Below are 20024 nucleotides of genomic sequence, written 5' to 3'. Positions count from 1 at the left end.
GAGGAACAAAGAACAAAACACCACGACTGCCCACCCAAGGACCTCTCTACCTCCAGGCTGCTCCCTGAGAGCCCCCACCCAGCTCCCTGCCCCAGCCCCACAGCTCGTCCCCTGGGGCAGCAGCTGCTGAGGTGTCACAAATGACAGGCTGGCACACAGAGGACAACAAAGAACGGGGATGCACTGCCTCAAAACAGCAGATTATAAATTGGGGCAGCTCAGCCACTGCTCTCGCAAGAGTACGAGCCTTCCATGTGACAGGGTACCTGCATGGAGATCTCCAACATGATGATCTTCATCAGTGGTGGGGCCAGACAGCAGTCTCAGGCGCTACTGCAGCGCTGCCGATGCGCCTTGCTCGGGGGACAGACCCCTAAATCTCATTCAAGGCTGCAAGCTACCTGAATTTCCTGGCTCATCTTGGACACAAAGCAAGCAAAAGTTTGTACACAGAGGTGGAACTCATAACAGGCCATTCACAGAGACAGCAGGGGAGCTATGGTACATGCTAACACGGTTCAAATGGCGATCTGATGCTGACCCTCGTATCAGTACCCTTCTGAGTCAAGGGGGAGTGAAAGGAGGGGAAAACACAGTAATTCACACTAAGTCTTTAGCCTAAACATCAGCTTTAAATCAGTCTTTGGACCTGCAAGTTCAAGGCTCTTTAAGTTTTAGATCCCAGGTTCAACATTCAGAAATAACCTGCCAAGGGGATTTTTCCCAAAGGGAACAAACTCCAGAACATAACTGTCTTATATTACAGGCCGGGGCTCCCATCAAACACACGATCAGTTCGCTGAGGGGGCTCAGCCTAAACTAGAACCCAGAAGCACCAGCAGACTTGTGCAGATTCCCATTCCCATGCATCGTAGAATGGTTTGGGTGGGAAGGCGCCTTTGAAGACCATCTAGTCCAACCCCCTGCCACGAGCAGGGACATCTTAACTAGATCAGGTTGCTCAGAGCCCCATCCAACCTGACCGGGAAAGTTTCCAGGGATGGGGCATCTGCCACCTCTCTGCGCAACCTGGGCCAGGGTCTCACCACCCTCAGTGTAAAAAATTTCTTCCTTCTATGTAGTCTAAATCTTCCCTCTTTTAGTTTAAAGTCATTACCCCTTGTCCTATCTCAACAGGCCCTGTTAAAAAGTCTCTCCTCATCTGTCTTATGAGCCCTCTTTAGGGACTGGAAGGCTGCTATAAGGTCTCCCCGGAGCGTTCTCTTCTCCAGGCTGAACCCCCCCAGCTCTCTCAGCCTGTCCTCACAGCAGAGGGGCTCCAGCCCTCCCAGCAGCTCCGGGGCCTCCTCTGGCCCCGCTCCAACAGCTCCGTGTCCTTCTGCTGTTGGTGCTCCAGCGCTGGAGGCAGCACTGCAGGGGGGTCTCCCCTGCACGGAGCAGAGGGGCAGAATCCCCCGCCTCGCCCTGCTGCCCACGCTGCTGGGGATGCAGCCCAGGATGAGGGGGGCTTTCTGGGCTCCAGTGCACATTACCAGCTCATGGCCAGCTTTTCACCCACCAGTACCCCCAAGTCATCCTCGGCAGGGCTGCTCTCCATCCCTTCATCCCTAGCCTGTGCTGATACCAGGGGTTGCCCCAAACCAGGTGCAGGACCCTGCACTTGGCCGTGTTGAACCTCATGAGGGTGACATGACCCCACTTCTCGAGCCTGTCCAGGTCCCTCTGGATGACATCCCGTCCCTCGGGTGTGTCACCATACCACTCAGCTTGGTGTCATCTGCAAACTTGCTGAGGGTGCACCCAACCCCACTATGTTGTTGGTGAAGATATTAAACAGTACTGGTCCCATCCCCCTCGCTAAAGGAAAACGACTGTTCAAGTAAATTTAAGAGAGAAATCTCAGGCTTCAGGGTGCTTTTCCAGTCCACGCATCCCAGCTCCGTACGTTTCCACCCATCCCTGAGTCAGGAAACTATTTCATACCATCTTGCAAGTCTGCTGGCATGATTCATGTTCACGCAACACTCAAAAATGTAAATTCTTTGCCAACACTAAACACTGTTATTAACAGAATTTAGGGACATTAACTAATCGAACTCCTATGACAATCACAGCTGGGTAATGAAGGTCAGCAAAGAACAGCACATACAGCACAACAACCAGGCAAACCATTGTCTTTTACACACATGGTATGCTTCGGAAGAGAAGGATACAATCTGAACAAGAACGGAGACTATGCAGTTCACATTTTAGGACCTTTCTTTCCCCAGTTACAGAACTGGACAATAAGCTGAAGTGGGTGCAATATGAAGCCTCAAGACTGCTCCTTCACAGGGAGGGTTCTCAGCTTCGTTTTGATACGCAGCATTTGCTTTACGTCAAAATCAGCCAAGACACACAAGGCGCAGAGATGTCTCTCTTCCCACCCTCCTTCTGGATTTGTACCTCCACAGACTCTTGACACTTACCTTAAGATCAACCAAGAGCTAAAGAAACTAGCTTTAAACTCCTGAGCCAAGCAAGGCAAGGGATCAAAGTGAGAGTCTCCTCCCAGAGCAACGCGACCTCCCACCGACATCTCAGACTTCATCTCTGGTTTGCCCGGACCAGAGGTCCACACGCAACCAGCGTCAGCAGCAGCACTCACGTGCTCCCAGTTAATATGCAAGCACCGTGGCCACGTCTGACACAGCATTCAATATTTTGCCTGCTCTGAGCTTTACTTTCTAACTAGAGCAGCTTGACAAAACATTATGCCGGACAGAAGAGAAAGAAAAAGCAGTACTGTACTCGCATGCATCTGAATTAAGTCCAAAATTTTATTTCTAGTAAGATTAGATATTTTGATCGGGCCAGTTCAGTACTTTTCTAATACTCTTACTATGGAAAGAAGAACAAAAACACACCAAATCCCTGCAGAGCTATGAGAAGTAACTAGGCAAGGAATAATAAAACCATGGAAAGAAAAGGGGGAAGAGGGGAGAAGATGAAGGGTAGTGGTTTGGGTTTTTTTCCCTAATCCCACCGACACATTTATTAAGCCCTCAGATTTGTGTGCATGCAACTCACAGGCAACCACGCAGGAAAGACTTCATCGAATTAACAAGTGCGCCGCATCCTGCAAATTAAAACCAAGCAGAAACAACGCAGAAGCCACGAAGCATCCCACAAGGGCACAAGGTGCGGAGTGTCTAACCCCACCAGCCATCCTCCAGCAACCGGTGCCTGTTTTGGAGCAACAGAGAAACTCACAGGAAAACAGAAAGTTAACTTTAATAGAGGGAGGAAAAGGGGCTAGGTCATCGCGTGGCGGGGATCAGAGTTCAGTTAAAACCAGGCACACAGAGGAGGTTCAAAGTAACTCCTTTGCGCTTCACAGACACACCAAAGCAGAAGTGAAAATTAGATGTCATTCTTTAGATGGGTGCGGATGGATGGACTGAAAAGCAAATTTGCATCTTCTGGGGAAGAGCCCTGCTCAGAATAAACACAGGAGAAAGGAGCCACTCCGTTTGTGGGAGCACACCTGAGACCCTCGGGGGACAGAGCACATCTCCAGGCCCCCAGTTTTGTTACCATCACGTGCCGATCTCATAAGCAAGGTCTGGCCCTCAATCGAGGCAGGTGCTCACCTTCTTCTTTGTTGTTGGTGATATCTTTCAGCAGCTCAGTCTTCATGCAGGCGTCTTTCCTTGTCTCTCCCTTACTCAGCACTGTTCGCTAGGGGTGGGGAGAGAAGGGATGGGGGGGGGGGAATAAAAAAAAAATCATGGTTTAGCTCAATGTTCGTACACACGTTGCATTTAAAACAAGAGACAATCATGGACGCATCCTGTTTACACCACGGGCAAACCTCATTCTGCAAAATAATGCTGCCAGGAAACTGCCACCAAGGCACGGGTCAAAGATAAAAACCAGCAAGAGTTGCCCCAGCTGCTGGCCCGTCTCGCAGGAGAAGCAGAGGGGTCCAAGCTGTGCCCAGGGCCGAGACCTCACACATCTTCAGTTAAGATGCAGCCAGTTTTTCCGAGCGTAACATGCTTGGAAACCCAGCTGAGTACATCTGGACAGGCGTGGATTAAAATGGTCATGAAAGGCATCTCAAGAAGGTGACCCTATTCCCCCAGAACTTCTTAGGTTTTGGGTGGGGGGAGGCAGACCTACCAGACTTCTCATTACACATCATTTACCGACATTTGCAGCCCAAGTATGCATTTGGTGGTTTTGTTTTTTTTTGTAGTTCATTCAAATGTAACTTATAAAATGCAAACCATCAGTGAGCAACAGCCAACTCATCATTCATAACATCCATGTTTATTAAAGTTAATGAGCTCTATTTTTAATTCTATAGAAAGCAATTTTTCTTTTTTCCCCTCTTTTTTTTTTAATATTTTTTTTTGTGAAAAGAGAACACCTGCTCGTCTCCTGCCTTTCACATGCCTGGAATCACGATGCTAGATCAGGTTTGCAGCCCTAGTACCTTCTCTCTTTTCTTTTTTTGAAGTAGCAAGACACACAAAAAAATAGAAGCTACCAAAAACAAAAGGAAAAAGGTATTAAAAAACCCCAAACACACAGAGAAGAGAAGGGATCCTTTGACACAGCTCTGTGTTTAACAGGATGAGCTGGTCTGAAAGGTAAAGATGGTGACTGCCTTGCAAAGCTGCTGTGTGGTGGGGGAGGCAGTGATGTCCGCCTTTGGCCGGGTGAAGGGTTCACCTCGCTGCCTGCCACGCAGGAGAAGAATAAGCCCAGGTCACGCCAACCGCTGCAGGCCAGCACGGGGAGCAGATGGCGCCTGCAGCCATGCAAATCGCAAGGTTTCAAGTGCACTGAGTGATAAAGAAAGAAAAAAAAGCCAACCTGCCCATCTCCCATAAAGCAAGCAAACAGAGACAAGATGCACACACGAAGCCCGGTGCATCAGCTCCAAAACCATTCCCAGCAGTAGCTCGCCCTTCCCCACATCGGCTTCTGTCCGAAGCTAGCGGGAGAGATGAGCTTTGGTGCTGCTATTGCTATTACCAGCCACCCTCTCATTTTTATTTCGGAGTGAGCTCAGCTGCAATGCCAGGTATTGCAGCGCGGGGTCTTCCTTCCTTCCCCCCCGATCTCAGCACCCCCCTGCCCTGTGCAGACCAGGGAGGGCTCATCTAGCACCGGGTCCCTGCCCCTGGGGTGCCTGTAGGACCACCTTGCCCCGCACCTAAATGCCACCATCTACAAAACAAGACAGAGCCGATGGGAAGGAGGAAACTTAAGGGACGCTGGCTGGGCACAGGGTGCTTGGGAAAGCCTCCATCGCCTGCCTGCACGGAGCTAAGGGCAGGATTGCTCCTCTAGCGAGGAGGAGGAAGGTGGTTGTGGGTGGCTGCCTGCCCCCGAGCACAAGCAAACACCAAACACGGCCACGTCTGGATGCTCTCAGCAAGAGGGAACCTGTGCCCCACGCACACCACCTTCAGATTTTCAGACACACCCCAAAAAGCAAGCCATATGCATTTGAAACCTCCGCTCAGCCAACCGATCAGACAGCCTGAAACAGAACATACCCCCAGCAGACGCTGGCCAACAGTTTCCATCAAGAAACAATCATAAAAGCACAGCCCAAAGTTTGAGCATTGATCAGCTTTCTTTATGCATTTACTTGCTAACCTAATAATATATATCCTTCCTGCAAACATCTGCTTGTAAGCCCTACCTCTCCTCTACCTGGACTTCTTGTAAACTGAGAATAAATCCATGTTTCTCACGGACTTACCCTGCTGCAAGACTAATGCAAAGAGAACTGCAGAGAGCTCAAGCGCAGCCCCACGGCTCCCACCATGGGAAGGGGCACCCAGGCCCCTGCCACAGACACCGGCAGCAGATAAAGAGCCTCAGTCTAACAGGGACCAGCTTGTTCTCCCAACCTCTGTTGATATTCCTGCTATCAAACTGACTCATACTGGAAGTCCCAGGATTTCCAGCAGATCATTTTTACCCATTCGATTCCCAGTTTTTCTTTATTTTATAAGCAGCGACCCCACTCCACAAATCATCCACGCTTTCCCTTCCGCAGAGGTGTTGCTGCTGCTGCTGCTGAAGAAAAGCCACGGCAGGAACCCTGGAGTCAATCAGATCTCGGCAGTTAACGACCACCCTCCCTCCTCGCTGCAATTACCAGGAGCTCGGGGCTGCCCTGGGTCCTGGCCAGCGGCGGAAGCTCTCCAAGTAGATTTTCCAACACCAAAAGAGGCCAGAGATAAATCACAGCTTTTTTCCCGAGAGAGTAAAAAAGCTTGGTGCCAAGGCAAGGCTAACCGAGGTGGCACCTGAGGGGTTCTCCTGGTCCCTATCTCAGAGACACATCAGAGGCAGCTGTACAACTTCCATGCCTTGCTCTGAAACAAACAAAACTCAGCATCAAGGTAGAAAATATATTAATAATTAAAAAAAAAAAAAAAAAAAACCAAAACCAAAACCAAACCCACAACTGTGAATTTTGAAGCATTTGGATCAAAAGGAAGCTACAGGAAGCACTCGAAGCCTCTTCCCCCCAGGCCAGCGCTCTCCCCTCCGTGCTCCATCACCACCCGGCAGATGCAGCAGACCCAGCACCGAGGGGCACCCACCGGGCACCCACCGCCAGCCGGGCGCCCCATTCATTCCCACCGCCCCACAGCTCCACCCAGCCAACTTCGCAGCAACTTCACCGCAAGTGTCAATACCTCCATTTGTGTGTGTGTGTGTGTGTGTGTGTGTGTGTGTGTGTGTGTGTTGGGCTGGTTTTTTTTTTCCCCACCTCCCCTCCCTTAGCTTCAGAGCAAACTTCCCTTGCTGCTCACACTCCCCATGCCCAATCCGTCGGCTCCCGATTGGCAGGGAAATCCTATACCCACCCTCCCCGCCGAGAAATGTCTGCTCTTGCAGCAGTCCCAACAAAAGCCAACTGCCAAGCACAGGCTGCTTCACAATAAAAGTCTCACTCTTTCCATTATTCCTTTTTTTTTTTCCCCCCTCCTTTCCCCCTTTCCCGCAGCCGTTCCCCTCACCGACCCCAGACTGATTATTAACCTTCCGTGGACGGAGAGCCTCCATAAAGAGTACACACCACCAGCAATGAAGCATTATCCCCCTCCCCAACCCTTTAATTTTTAGGTTTCAAGGGGAAGGAAAAATTCTTGCATCTTAAGAAAGACTGATGAAGTCCTTGAAAGGGTTTTAAAAGCCATGAGGACCCAAGCAGAGGAGCTAGTGCTGGTTTAGTTTTTCCTCTCCACCTCTGTTTACAAGAAAACAGGCTTCCTCTCCTCCGCGAGGTCTTTGGAGGGGATGGAAGACGGGTCAGACCAGCCAAGGAAAGGCTCTGCAGCATTTCCAAACAGATGACTAGAAACTAGAGTGGTGCCTTTAAAACAAAAAAAAAAAAAAAAAAAAAAGCCCACAAAAAAAAAAAAAAAGAAGACAAGAAAAAGAGCAAAGCTGGGAAGCACAGAAAGAGCTTTCTCAGCCTCCTCCTTGGCATTTTCATCAGCCATCCGGGTGCCCTTCGCAAAGGTCCAAACAGGTTTTATAGGCAAAGACAATGCATGCACAGCAAAACTCCAACATATCGCAGCTTACCAAGCCCAAGAGACCAGTGAGTTACATCATGGACCAGAGCTCTCTCCAGGCAGAGCAGGAAGGAGCGGAGGTTGATGTGCTAAGATGTCTACCTTCATCGGGGTCTTTTTTTTTTTTTTTTTTGTCTTAAACATCAACCGTCTTGGAACCTGAGGCTTTGCAGCGGCGTTATTCCGATCGGAGCCCTGCAGCTGAAGCAGGTTGATCTGAAAGAGGGCTGGGCGCAAGAGGAGCCCTCTGAAACTCTTCTCACTCCCATGCGGGGCAGCGGCTGCACCAGCACATCCGCATGCAGGACGGGCAGGACCGATCCTGCCAAGCCCCCAGCCGGGAGGTGGACACCAGCCCCTCGGAGGTGACACCACCGGGCACAGCTCCCCACGAGCGGCTGGGGCACGTGCCCCAAGGCCAGGACCCCGGCAAAGCAGGATTTCACCTCCTGCGGAAGGCGGCGGGGAGGTCTGCAATACGTACTGTTAGCAAGGCAGAGCTCTCAACAAATGATGCAACCCCAGCAGCAGCAGATTCTCATTCACTCATTTTTTTCCCCCCTTTTTTCTCCTAAAAAAATAAATAACACAACCCAAGCCAGCTTGTTCATCGTAACCTTTGCCTCAAAGAGAAGACAAACATTTTCTACTTAATTATACAGGAAGTGATGATTAAGAAAACTCTTGTAGAGTGTTTCTTTTGTAGGCATGTGAAGGCTGCTCATTTCAGATCTCGGCGCTGCTCGGGTCCTGCTGTGCACGGGCAAGGTCTGGGATCACCGCTCGTGGGGACGCTGACCACGGGCCTGTCATTAGAAGCAGCAGCAGCATTTGATCTGGAGAAGGAAGGAAACGTAACCACCAGCATACCTGGCCTACAAAGCACTCACCAGTCTCAAAGCTCCTTTTTCTTAGGTTAAGGCCACTTCCTTATAAGCCTCGTGCAATCATGTGAACGTGGAATTTTATCTGCAGCTCACAACAAGCACTGCCCTCAGCCTGAAGTTTGTCCCCAAATCAAATTCTTTGCAATTCTTTTGTCTCCTGAATTCCTTTCATCCAGACTCTTCCTAAGAAAAAAGAAGCATTTCCTCCTCTACCCCCATGTCCTCTCTCCTATTCCAGCTGCACAAATCAACTCCCGAAACAGGGGGAAGGGTAGAAACGAGGCGCAAGTCCCTGCATGCAACAGCTGGGAACAAGGAGACACGTGCATGAAACACAACAGGACTTAAAGTGACTTCTCGTCAGCCAACGCGGTCCACAATGGCGTGCAGGCTTCAGGCGAGGGGGGTTTGCACAGCCCGTGCCCTCCTGTAAAGGGGAGAGGGATTTACGCCTCCTCACTGCTTCCACGCTGGGAAGCGTCGTACCCATCTCGCTGTGTCCCAGTAGAGTTAAAGCCAGGGCAACTTGTATGTGCAGGCAAGTGTAAATCCAGAGCAGACAAAGGCATCTCCTTCCCCGGGCCGAGGTTAGCAAGGAGTACAGCTGCTGCCTGCCTTCCCCTAGCGCCTGCGAGGGGAGGGGGGGAAGAAAACCCCAAAATGGAGACCAAGATTCATCACTACCTCTAGCAAAAGCAAACCAACCACTTCAGAAACACCCGCTCCCCCAGGAAAGGCTCAGCCAGGACAAAACCATAGCACCAAGAGGAGCCCAGACCAAGCAGGTTGCAGGGGGAGGGCAGCTCGCCCCCATCAATGGGGCCCAGACACCTCTTCATCCTCCGCGCTCCTCTTCCTCCCACCCCCAAAGCACCGCGGCCGGCGGAGCAGCCCCCTTCTCCCCTGCCCATTCCCGGGAGGGCTCCTTGGGGCGGCAGAGGGGGGAAAAGCCCCCCGTGGGCTTTCCTGGGGACCTGGAGGACCTGGCTGGGCTGCCCACACCACCTCCGTCTGGGCCACCTCCAGCCACGCAGAGGCCAGCAGCACGAGAGCGACGCCTGCGAGCCGGGAAAGCGGAGAGGGAGAAAAGGAAGGGAAGAAAACAAACGAACAAGCCAACCAACCAAACAAAAAAAAAAAAAAAAAAAGAAGACAAAAATAATACTAATAATGAAACTTGCACCCTCAGGCCTGTCCCTCTAATAACTACAGCAAAACCTCACCAAGGCTTTACTCTCCTGGAGGGTGAGAAAGCGACACAGGGCTGCCCAGCACCCGGAGTCCCGGAGGCGGGAGATCCTCACACCCTCTCCTCCATGGCCTACAGGCTTCGTCCCCGGCGTGGGGCCTTTTTTTTCTGCTCTGTCATTAAGAGTGGAGCCTGGTCTTTTCCTTCAATCCCAAGAATTGCACGGAATTAGATCATCTTTCTCGGCTCACCTCCCCCTACAGGCAGCTCCCGAGCATGCTCAGCTCGGCCTGGCGCTGCCATTTCATAACGGCATTGTTTACAGACACAGCCTGACCTGCCATTTTTTGACAGGAGGAGAGGAGCGGGGCCTTCGCCTCCCGCCTTCGCCACCCCCCAGCCCCTCGCCATAAAAAAAATCCGCTTCCGAGGAGGGAAATTGCAAAAGCGTGGGAAGCAGCAGGCTGTGGGTTTGTGGTGGTGGGTTTGTTGGTTTTCTTATTGTTGTGTTTTGGGCTTGGTTTTGTTTTTTTTTTTTTCTTCCTTTTCCCTCCTTCATTTAGGTCAAAATCCACCTGTTTTTGGAGGGAGAAGTTAACCCCTTTGGGGGCTGGGGGGAGAGGGAAGGAGAGGTCTCACAGAGCGCAGTGCGAAATGCCAGCCATGATTTTTAGCTCCTTCAGATCACAACCGTGCTTCGATGTCACCTAAAAATATAATACCCAGCCCAGTCTGCCATCCTCTGTCAAGCCTTCCTCTGCGAGAGAAAGGCTTGGAAAGATGGTATTTCCCTTGAATAAACAAGTTGGCTTAGTCCCAGCACATACAGTTTTCTCCTTTAAATGCAAACCAGAGTATTTTTGCAGGCAGACAGGAAAACGAGGAGAGGAGGAGGGGAAAAAGTTCCTCATTTAACACCAAGAGCTCCATGAAAAGCCTTGCAAGGTTGCTCCGAGCCCCTCTCCGTTCCAGTCCTCTCCCCGTCCGTGCCGATCATACTTTACAGGTGAAAGCAGCTCTGACTTATGATGGAGAGAAAATGCCAGAAGAGCTGGAGGTTTCCTCATCCTTGGAACAAGGACAAGTTGTGAAAAGCTTCCTTTGCGAGAGGCACTGTGCTGCTCCGACACAGTATGGCAGCGTTGCAGGGAAGACGCTTGCACCTCAGATCTTCTTAACCCCCACCACGTCCACCAGCCTTCCCCTCCTGATGGGGACTGAAGGAAGAAGATAAATAATTTACCTGTTCTGGGGGAAGCAAGCTGTTGTGTTGGATCCCAGAATATTCTTTTAAAAAGCTTGCTCTACATTTTTTCCCTCTGATTTTTTTTCTTTTTTAAGAACACTTTCCAATTAGCTCGTACAGTGTGCAAGCTTCGCTCCGGCTGCTTGCCTGACTGTAAATCCTGGCAGGCAGCGCTGCCCGTCCTCCTCCTCTGCCCCCCTCCAGGACCAACGCCACCGTACAGCAACGCCAGACATTTCCTCCTCCACCCAAGCGACCAAGGAGCTTGCACAGACATGGGGAGGGACGGATCCCACAGGACCAAGGGAAACACCAGGGGACATAAGGGTCTACCTCTGCAAAGAAGGGTTGGTGTCAAAACTCCGAATTCACAGGAGTCAAAAATAACTGGCTGGAAATGGTCGTTAAGGGTTATAAATTCCAGATTGGTTTCCAACTCACTGACATTACATGTCACTGCAGGAACATATGGTCCTCCGAGCCTGGCAAGCGGGGAGCACACTCCAGAGCCCCGAGCCTTTCAGCTAAGCCAAGAGTTAGGTAGCTCTCCTGCCGTTGCGATTCCTCGACCGCTCTCTGCTCCAGGAGCGGGAAGGGGAGAAGGAAAAACTTCAGGGAAAAGCAGCAGAAGGACAACAAAGAGGAGCAGCAGGAATCAATCCCCCAAACCAGCTGGCTAGGAGCGTGAAGCTCCTTAGAACTCCTTGTTTACCTGAATAAAATAGCTCCCTGCCATTGCACGAGATGCATGTGATCCTGTGTCATTAGGAGATGGCACTGCATGGGAGAGGTCAGGGAAACAGGGCTCCAGCCTCGGCAGACGGAGCCCCGAGATGACGGCCACAGACACAGCCTGAGTCCCCAGATCTGGGGCCTGATCCTGCCCACCCACACCTCTGCTGCCAGGCCATGGGGTTGTCTGATGAAGGTAGGATCCACAGAAGATATGCCCCACGTGTGCTGCAGAGCCTAGTTCTGTCCAAACATGTTCTTGGGAAGAGGGGAAGAGCTCATGCTGGCACTTAAAAGTCAGTTAAATACGTGAAGGGGAAAAAGCTGAAGACCCCAAGGCCCCAGTCTGGGGCTCTTAACCCTCGCTGGAACGCAGCACCAAGTGCAGACCCCGGGTTTCTCTCTTCCCTCCAAAGTAGGTCAGGCTTTTCAGCGTCTCTCTGCAGATGCTTTCAACGGGCATCAGCCAGCAGGGACAGAGCATTAGGTGTTTTCAGCCAGCTGTCACGTCGGTGTCATGGTGGTCACCACCATACAGCTGCACACGTTGCACACCTCAGCATTTTTTTTGGTTGCTTGTTTTCTCAGCCTTCATCAAACCCAAAGCACATTCTTCCCCCTGGATGGGAGCCGATCAGGCAGCACGTCAAGGCCTCTGCTCTTCACTGTTAAAAAGAAATCTCATTTCTCTCCCCATGACTTCGTCTGATGCCTTTTCCTGCACACATCTTCTAGATGACGAATAATGAGCATATTTATAGTCCAGCGGAGACACGACAGATATTTAGATTAGGTATCGCAGACAGTCCTGTAAGCTCCCTAATCTTTTAAATGCCATCTTCATGTCTCAATCCTCGATTGAAAATGCAGTATCAGATCTGCATGGCAGCTTCAGGGGTCTCCCTCGAGCCCAGCAAGCGCCGGCTAGCTGCCCAGACCCCCCACAGCCCTGGGACCTTCTGTGTCCGCCCCAAGTCCCACCAAGGTCTGTGGCAGCCAACAGGGCTGCCTGCGTGTAACACAAATGACAGCCGAAAAAACAACCCAAGAGCAACGCAGGGCCAGGGGTCTGAATTTTAGGCAACTTTTAAAATAAGCTGCAGACAGGGGCCTCCTGCCATGAAATCAACCACGGATGGTTCGTTTTAATCAGCTGTTACCTTGGATTGCAAGCTACTATTGGGGAAAAAAAAAAAAAAGAAAAGAAAAGGAGAGGGGAGGGGAGGATGCCACCCCAAAATAAAAAGGACTGCTTCTTCCTGGTAAAATAATGTTTGCTCTTGCCTGCAGCCAAAGAAGTGAGCTGTAGGCTCGCCTGATGCAAGCTGGATGCAGAGGCTGTCAAAAGAGACCTGGCAAGAAGGCACCATGTGGCCACAGGCCCTCTCCTCCCCTTTGGAAGTTCAGTCTTCGAGCAGCTCAGACGCCCCAGGCTTTGCTCCTCTTGCTTACAGGAGCTGCAAGCAAGGAAGGCTCCTGGGAGAATCAAGTTTTCCAGAAACTTCACACTTTAAACATTTAAAAAAAAAATAAAAAAAAAATCACCAAAAACCCCTCAAACACACAAAAAAAGAACGCCAAACCCAACCCCCAAACAAGCCTCCCCACCCCAGAAGACAAATAAAAGACCACCCAGGCGCAAGGAGACAAAGCCTGAGCTCTCCTGGAGCCCAGCGAGGTCAGATGCAGCAGTACCTGCAAGCCCATGGCACAGCGCAAGGCAAGGACCATCCCAGCACAGACAGAGCCCGGCCAGCCTCCTCCAGCCTGCTCCCAGCCTGCCCCATGGGGCAGGAAAATAAAGGTATAGAGAGAGAAATAAATAAATAACCCCCAGCCATGATTCCCCGGAACTGCCTTCCTCCTCTCCGAGGCTTCTCCTACCCCAGCGGGAGCCAGCCCGCCTGCGGGCAGGGCCGGCAGGGAGCGAGGCATGGGAGGTGGACCCTGCTGTACCTGCGGACATCTGTTGTCTTCTTCTGGTGAAGACTCAAAGAGTTGCATATTCCAGATCCTCATGAGCAGTGATTCAGTTTCTGCTCATGTGATAAAAGCTCCCTCTACAGAGTGAGCATGCCCAGAGGAGACCATTTCACTGCTCCCTCCAAGCTGCAGCCATTTCACAGAGAACCTGCCGGCTCCAGGGCGTCCATTGGAGCGCGATTATCCCGGGCATCCCGGGGACGCACCGGTAATGCAGATCATCTGTCAACTTTCTGACAGGGTGCCAGGCCTCAAAACTGATCGCTCGCCTGAAAAAAAAAAAAGCCTTTTAAACCATAGAGCGAGGTGTTCTGTCTCGGTGGCCTTCAAGAGTAGCCCTTGTCCGCAGGAGGAGGAGAGGTGGAGGGACAGGGAGGGATGCTGCGTGGCTCGGGGATGCTCCCGTGATGATTTTGTTCTGCTTAACGAAGTGCTGGGATGAGGGCACACGGTTAAACTGGTTCAGTGTGCAGTGACCAACTGCAAGTGCATTTGAGATCCGATCTGCTGAGCTGGAGGGGAGCTGGGTTTCACTTTGGGGATTAATAAGACAACCTGACCTGGTACAACCAACCTTAAAAGGGTATCACAAATGCAGTCATTAAGAAGAGGGGAGGGGAAAAATGTAATGAGGGGGGAAAACCCTAATGAAGGGACGGTGCACTACGAGGTGTAGGAGCTCTGAGCTCAGCCTATGCCAAACCATAGGATACAGCTGGCCCAGCCAGCAAGATAAAAGAAGAAATTTTAGCTTCAAAATAAAAGTAGTTTGTCTCTGTTCCACTTAACAATTAGGCATAAACTCTTGGCAACCTTCATATCTGCTCCAGCTCCCAGTAAAACTGCCGGAGCAAGTCGCAGGAACATCTGTAAGCAGAGCTGGGCTGGAAGGGATTCAAGCGCAAGACGGGCATTTATGGGAGGCAGGAGCAGGAGGCAGCTGGAGCCGGGTGTCGCGCCCGAGAACCTCCCACCGCACAGGGGGAGGGCGGCCGCAGCCCCGGGGAAGAGGCCAGAAGGGAGAGGAAACTCAGAAATGGACTGTGGCACCACCCGCTTCCCCTCGGCCAAAGAAAAAAAAAAACAACAGTTTTCCCAAAAATCAGAGCACAGAGGAAATTATATAAAAAAAAATAATATGAAGACGAGCTGAGTGTAATGTGTTACAGTGGGCTGGGGGGGGGCAGGGAGCAGCCTGCACCATAGTGAAAAAAGCCATCGAAATTCATAGGGAGGTTTAGAGGAACCCAAGGATTTCGTTCGCCGTGCACCAAAGGCAGGGTGCAACTTCAGGGCTTCGGCAGGAGCAGGAAGCCATGGCCTGCTCTCCTCTCCCCGTCCCCTCCTCTGCTGAGTGTCGCAGGAGCGTGTCCTGCCATTGCTTTATCGTAGCTTGGAAACATCCACCGGCCACATTTTCTCCATCCCAAGCAGCTAATTCACCACCATGTCCGGGCACATTTGCGAAGCAGCAATAGTTAAAAGCAGAGGAGCCTGCTATGGATCTGCCTCCGCTCCGAGGATGTTGTTTTCCTCTCCACACTCTGGAGAAGTTTCAGTACTAAACAGTTAAAACACACAAGGCTAAATCGAGATGACTGAAATTCATAGGGAAGGAATATCTGAGGTGACAGTATAAAGGAAGGATCTCTATTTCACCCACTGGGTGGTTGTTTGATGTAAATCTTAAGTTTTAATATAAACAAAATGAGATTTTCCTGGCCTTTCTATCAGTCGCTGAGAGGTGTAGAGGTAACTCATTTAAGACAAACTCGAAAATCCCCAAACAAAAGCAACAAAACCCGACTACACAGTCAGAAGTTGTATTATCCACCGCATCAAAAGATTACTGTAGTTCAAACCAAAGATGGCTTTGAAACAGTTGACGCGTTGCCCTTCCTTACAGCATGAAATTACCAAGCTTTCATTAAAACCCCAGAAATAGAAACAAAGGTGTCAACAAAGGCAGCGGCAATGAGCTAGCCCACTCAACATCCCCTTTCAGAGAGAAAATAAGGAGGGAGAACCGCACCGCAGCCGCGGCCTTCCGCACACGCAGAAGGGCAGCACTCCCCACTGCATCTCAACACGAGACGTAGTTTTACTGCTCAGGTTAAACAGACACTGAGAGCAGAAGCTACCAGAGACGCTTTGCACATCTCACGGACATCCTTGAAAGCACTAAACACTGTTTAAGAAAAAAAAAAAATAAAAAAATTAATAAAAAGCAAAGCCGATGAGGGTATTGCAGATGCTTCAACCACCAACTTGAGCAAAGCGATCGATGGGCATCGTACCAGCGTCTCTGCCCAGCGCTGCGTTCGCGGGGGATGCTTGTGTGTTGATTAATAAGACCTTAAATTTATACCATCTGAAAGGAGAAGGCAGCTTCCAGGGCACAGGCACTGCTGTGCCCGAGCAGGGCCTGGGGGGGTCGGAGCGGTGCGTCCTGCCCCGGGCCCACATCTCCCCCATTTTGCAGAGGTAGGCTGCAGTTTTTCTAACGGTGTAGGATAAGAACAAGCCCATGCCCCGTGAAGTTTCACCTTTATTTAACCCAAGTACTCCCCAGCAGATTCCCCACCAAGCCGAGACAGCACAGCTCCCCCCTTTTCAAAACATCTTCTACCAGGGACCATCAAACTACAAGGTATTTTTCTTCTGGGGCTCTCGGGCCTCCATTCTCTGATTCCAGGCTCAAATATCCCTTTCAGAAAGCTCACATTTTCAGGAGGAAGGCAGCAGCACAACAACCTCCCTTCACAAAGGACACTGGGTTCCTCAGGGCTTTTGCTTAATTACACCATTACGTATGGCATTTTCACAGCTCCCTTCCAGAGGAAGCACAAGTGGGACGCAAGGGGAGACTTTTCTTTCCATAGGAAGAACAATATTTAGCTCTGCAAAATACAGGGGTTTTTTCCTTATTTCCATCAGGCTCCTCTTCTTCCAGAGCCTCCAGTTGCTCAAATCTGAAGCTCCTTCCCAGCCTCCTCAGAAACAATCCCAAAAGCACAAGAAGCTGAAGGGACTTTCGATACAAGATGAGCGTTTCTGCTGGAATCCTGATTTGCTTCTGCGCTGCTAAGAACCGTTCCTCAGCTCTGCCACAAGCTGTTAAAATGCCTCCTTCCCTCCTCAGCTGTTACGTGTGATATTGCCTAACCAGAATTGCCCATTCCGAGGACACACTGAGTGTTCTCAGCATCCTCCCAGGGAGCCCAAACGTCCACCTCCAGGCTCAGGGAACAGCCCTGAAGGAGCAGGCAGTCGTTAATGAACGCTTCTGGAATCACAGCTTTCTCCACCTTTCAAAACCTGTTTTTTTCCCCCCCCCCCAAGGCTTCCAAGCCATCTCTCTCCCTCCCCCTTTTTCCCCAGCAAAGTTGAAAACTGCTTTTAGTTAAGAGAAAACATGAAATGTTCCCTGGGATGCTGCATTGAGTACATCACACACACACACCCCCCCCCAAGGAAAAGGAAAAAAAGAAAAAAAAGTTGCTGTTGCGACAGATGTTGAGATGCAAGCTCTCTGGGAGATGTTGCTATGTTTTGATAAGAATATGCGTTGAGTATTTCATTTACAGGGCAATCCTAGGACTTTATTTAGAAGCATATTGGCCAGACAGCTGTAATTTAGAACATGCTGTATTCCTAACAGTTCCCAATTATAAACTCCTTCAGCGTTAACTTATAGTAACCACGGCTCCTTCTATTTTGGAAATCTAACAGCACCATTTCTCCCCTTCATTCAGCTATCGCCTATCAACAGCTTCTACTGTACAAACACAGCTCGTGAAGGGTCCTAAATTCAGCATCCTTTGCATATCCCATCTCAGTAACTGCAAGCTCATCGCTTTCCCCGCACTCACCATTTGCTCCACAGGCAAATATTTTATTGTTTGATTTAGGGGACGGTGGATGGGGTGGGGACCGGCCCCGTGGCAGTGCAAAGCCATCCTGCTTCTTAGTAGCCTTCTGCCAGCAAAGCCGGCTGTAAAAATGGCTGCTCACGTTCCCTCTGGCTCCTGCTGCAACGCTTTGCTCTAACGCTCGGTGTGTAGATCCTGCCGACGAGCCTCACGTGCGCAACGTGTCCCTGTTCTTTGACCTCACACCTATTTTTTTTTTTTTTTTAAAAAGGATTAGGGCATTCACGTGAAAATAAGCAAGTTCTTCACTGGAGGAGGAGCAGTGCTTCACGACGCTTTTATAGCTCTCCCCACATCATGGGCTCGCCTATGAAATATCGCGGTTGATGGCTCTACAAGCAATTCCGCTGACATTATAAAATTTTTGCAAGGAACAGAAGGAGCAGATGAACTCTTTAAAAACGCAAAGCTCCTGCCTCCATGCAAATATCACTAGTTAAGAAGAGGGGAGAAATAAAAGCAAGCATGACGTGTATACAGAATTGGCTCTAAAGAGGCTGCTTTTCAGCAACTGCCATAAGGTGGCAGTGGGTCTTTAAGGCTACCTTACACCTTTCACACAAGCACAATAGGAAATTATCACCCCAGTGGTTTTCCAGCATCTGAAACTGTTTAAGGCAAATTTCCTCATCAAGGGAGCCAGACCATACGTGAAAACTTGGGGCTGAGATCACCTCAACGCCAGTGTCGCACGAGGAGAAAAAGCCATAAACGCAGCCCCCATCTGAGCCAAAGAAAAATCAAACCCTTTTTCCTTTCCGTGTACAATCACAATGCCGTTTATTTTACAGAAACGCTTTTCTTTGTGCGTTCATCCAACCATAAACAAGGCAGCGTCCATTAAAGAGTAAGAGAAGTTCTGCATGGCCAGCAAGCCAGGGCTCCAGCAGATTTTTATGCAGGGACCATAAAAGCAGCACCAGTGAGCAAGATGGTCACCCGCTTAGTGCGGGGCTGGCATAGCAAACAGGCTCAGAAAATGCCGAGGCAGTGTTGGGTACGCAAGAAATGCGGAACCAGGCAATAAACAGGCAAGTTACTTTAGGTTATAAAGTGACTCATCATGCAGATTGACCCCAACTGCGTGAGACCGTCACCTGGGACGAAGCAATAAAATAAAAATTTATGTTTTGCTCTCTACCGATCGCCCCCTGAACTCGCTATGAAGAGCGGCCAGAGTTGTGCTGAAGAAAGAGCCGGTCTATCTTACTGCATGCAGGCTAAAGATAGACCATGACCACAGAGATTTCTGTTAATAAAACACAATAACTTTGTCATACCAACATCTTCACAGTGCCCTAAGAAGAGCAAACCTCTTGCCTTACCTTTCCTTACAGCCAGGCTCAAACCAGCGTGGACACCCCGTAACACACCTCCCGTAGGAGACAGGGTCCGCGAGGGCTGAGGCTCGCGGCCGACATCCCCCCCCAGCTCCACACAAAGTCAGATCGTCCCTACACCTCACTAATACAAACAGCGAGAGCCAATGTAAATGTTTTATTGGCACTTCACCACGCCGCTTGCTTGTACAACAACTGGAGTCAATCGGCTCATGCAGCACATACCTGCTGGTGCTTACACATTCCTTGTAAAAAGCTGGCAACGACAGACCAAATCCAAAAGCCCAACGTAGCACAACTCGGAGAGTCCCCTTCCTTTCCCCCAACCCACTCGCCAACACCTTAAACCCCTGCAAGAAGCACAGAAAATCTCTCAGCCAAAGGAATAAACATATCTCAATTCCCTCCTCTCCTTGCCAGTTTGGAGGGCCTGATGTGGCAAGGTTTGTTTGCAATCCTTGGAATGCAAAATAAGCCCAAAAAAAAAAAAAAAAAAAAGAAAGGGAGTTTGAGTTTGACATTCTTTCAGCCTCCCACAACCACGGACGGATCTAGATTTAAACTGCAGAGCAGGTCTGCGCCCTGCAAGGCTTCCCATTAATAATAATTAGCCACCGAGCCGCGCAGCCCACGACGGAGACGCGATCACATGCCTTCCAATATGAAGGCACAACCCAGCAAGTCCCCGCAGCCCTGGCTGCCAGCCCCTGCCTGCTGTCACTTTATGTCACCACCCTGACATGAGACAGGTCCGTTCTTTATATAGGTCCGCCAGTCGGGAAAGGTCAGTATTTTACAACCCCTCCCCGCTGATCCGCAGGAAGCGGTTTGAAGCCATCTCGTGTCAGTGGTTAACTCTGCTGCTTTTGAATCGATTCCAACAGTTTTTACTCCATCCGGTCTCCTGGCTCCCCCGGCCCCGGGGGCACAGGAAGGACTCGGCCGGATTTGTCCTACCTCCATCCCGTCCGCAGGGAGCCGCCGGCTCCGTCCAGCTCCCGACTCCAGGCCTATCTATCGCTCCTCCAGCCACAAATCCATCGCGCTCCATGGGTGCAGCCTCCACCCCGGAGCATGCTCAGAACAGGCCGAGCCTCAGCCATCTCAGAGCTTTAATGAAATGTAAGCATAAGGAAGTGTCATTAGCAAAAAAAAAAAA

General features: G+C 50.5%; 1 protein-coding gene across 13 annotated transcripts in view; it reads right to left on the bottom strand.

Moving 5' to 3' along the window:
* The window catches only part of EHMT1 (euchromatic histone lysine methyltransferase 1), a 123046-nt gene that overhangs the window by 60249 nt on the left and 42773 nt on the right, over window positions 1-20024 (bottom strand). For 4 of the 13 annotated variants that reach the window (XM_063352789.1, XM_063352797.1, XM_063352791.1 and 1 more), the window contains exons 1-2: window positions 17466-17487; window positions 3594-3681 (exon numbers count right to left, since the gene is read on the bottom strand). In XM_063352789.1, coding sequence (XP_063208859.1) covers window positions 3594-3681; window positions 17466-17468 — 91 coding nt within the window. In that variant the 5' untranslated portion in view covers window positions 17469-17487. Of the gene's footprint in view, window positions 1-2429; window positions 2499-3593; window positions 3682-4375; window positions 4398-9666; window positions 9832-13566; window positions 13632-17465; window positions 17488-19822; window positions 19929-20024 lie in introns of those variants that run through there. The other 9 variants (XM_063352793.1, XM_063352795.1, XM_063352801.1 and 6 more) reach the window with 6 other exon arrangements.

The sequence above is a fragment of the Chroicocephalus ridibundus genome, chromosome 15 (assembly GCF_963924245.1).
Source record: "Chroicocephalus ridibundus chromosome 15, bChrRid1.1, whole genome shotgun sequence".
NCBI classification, from domain to species: Eukaryota; Metazoa; Chordata; class Aves; order Charadriiformes; family Laridae; genus Chroicocephalus; species Chroicocephalus ridibundus.
This window is presented reverse-complemented; position numbering and strand designations above follow the sequence as displayed.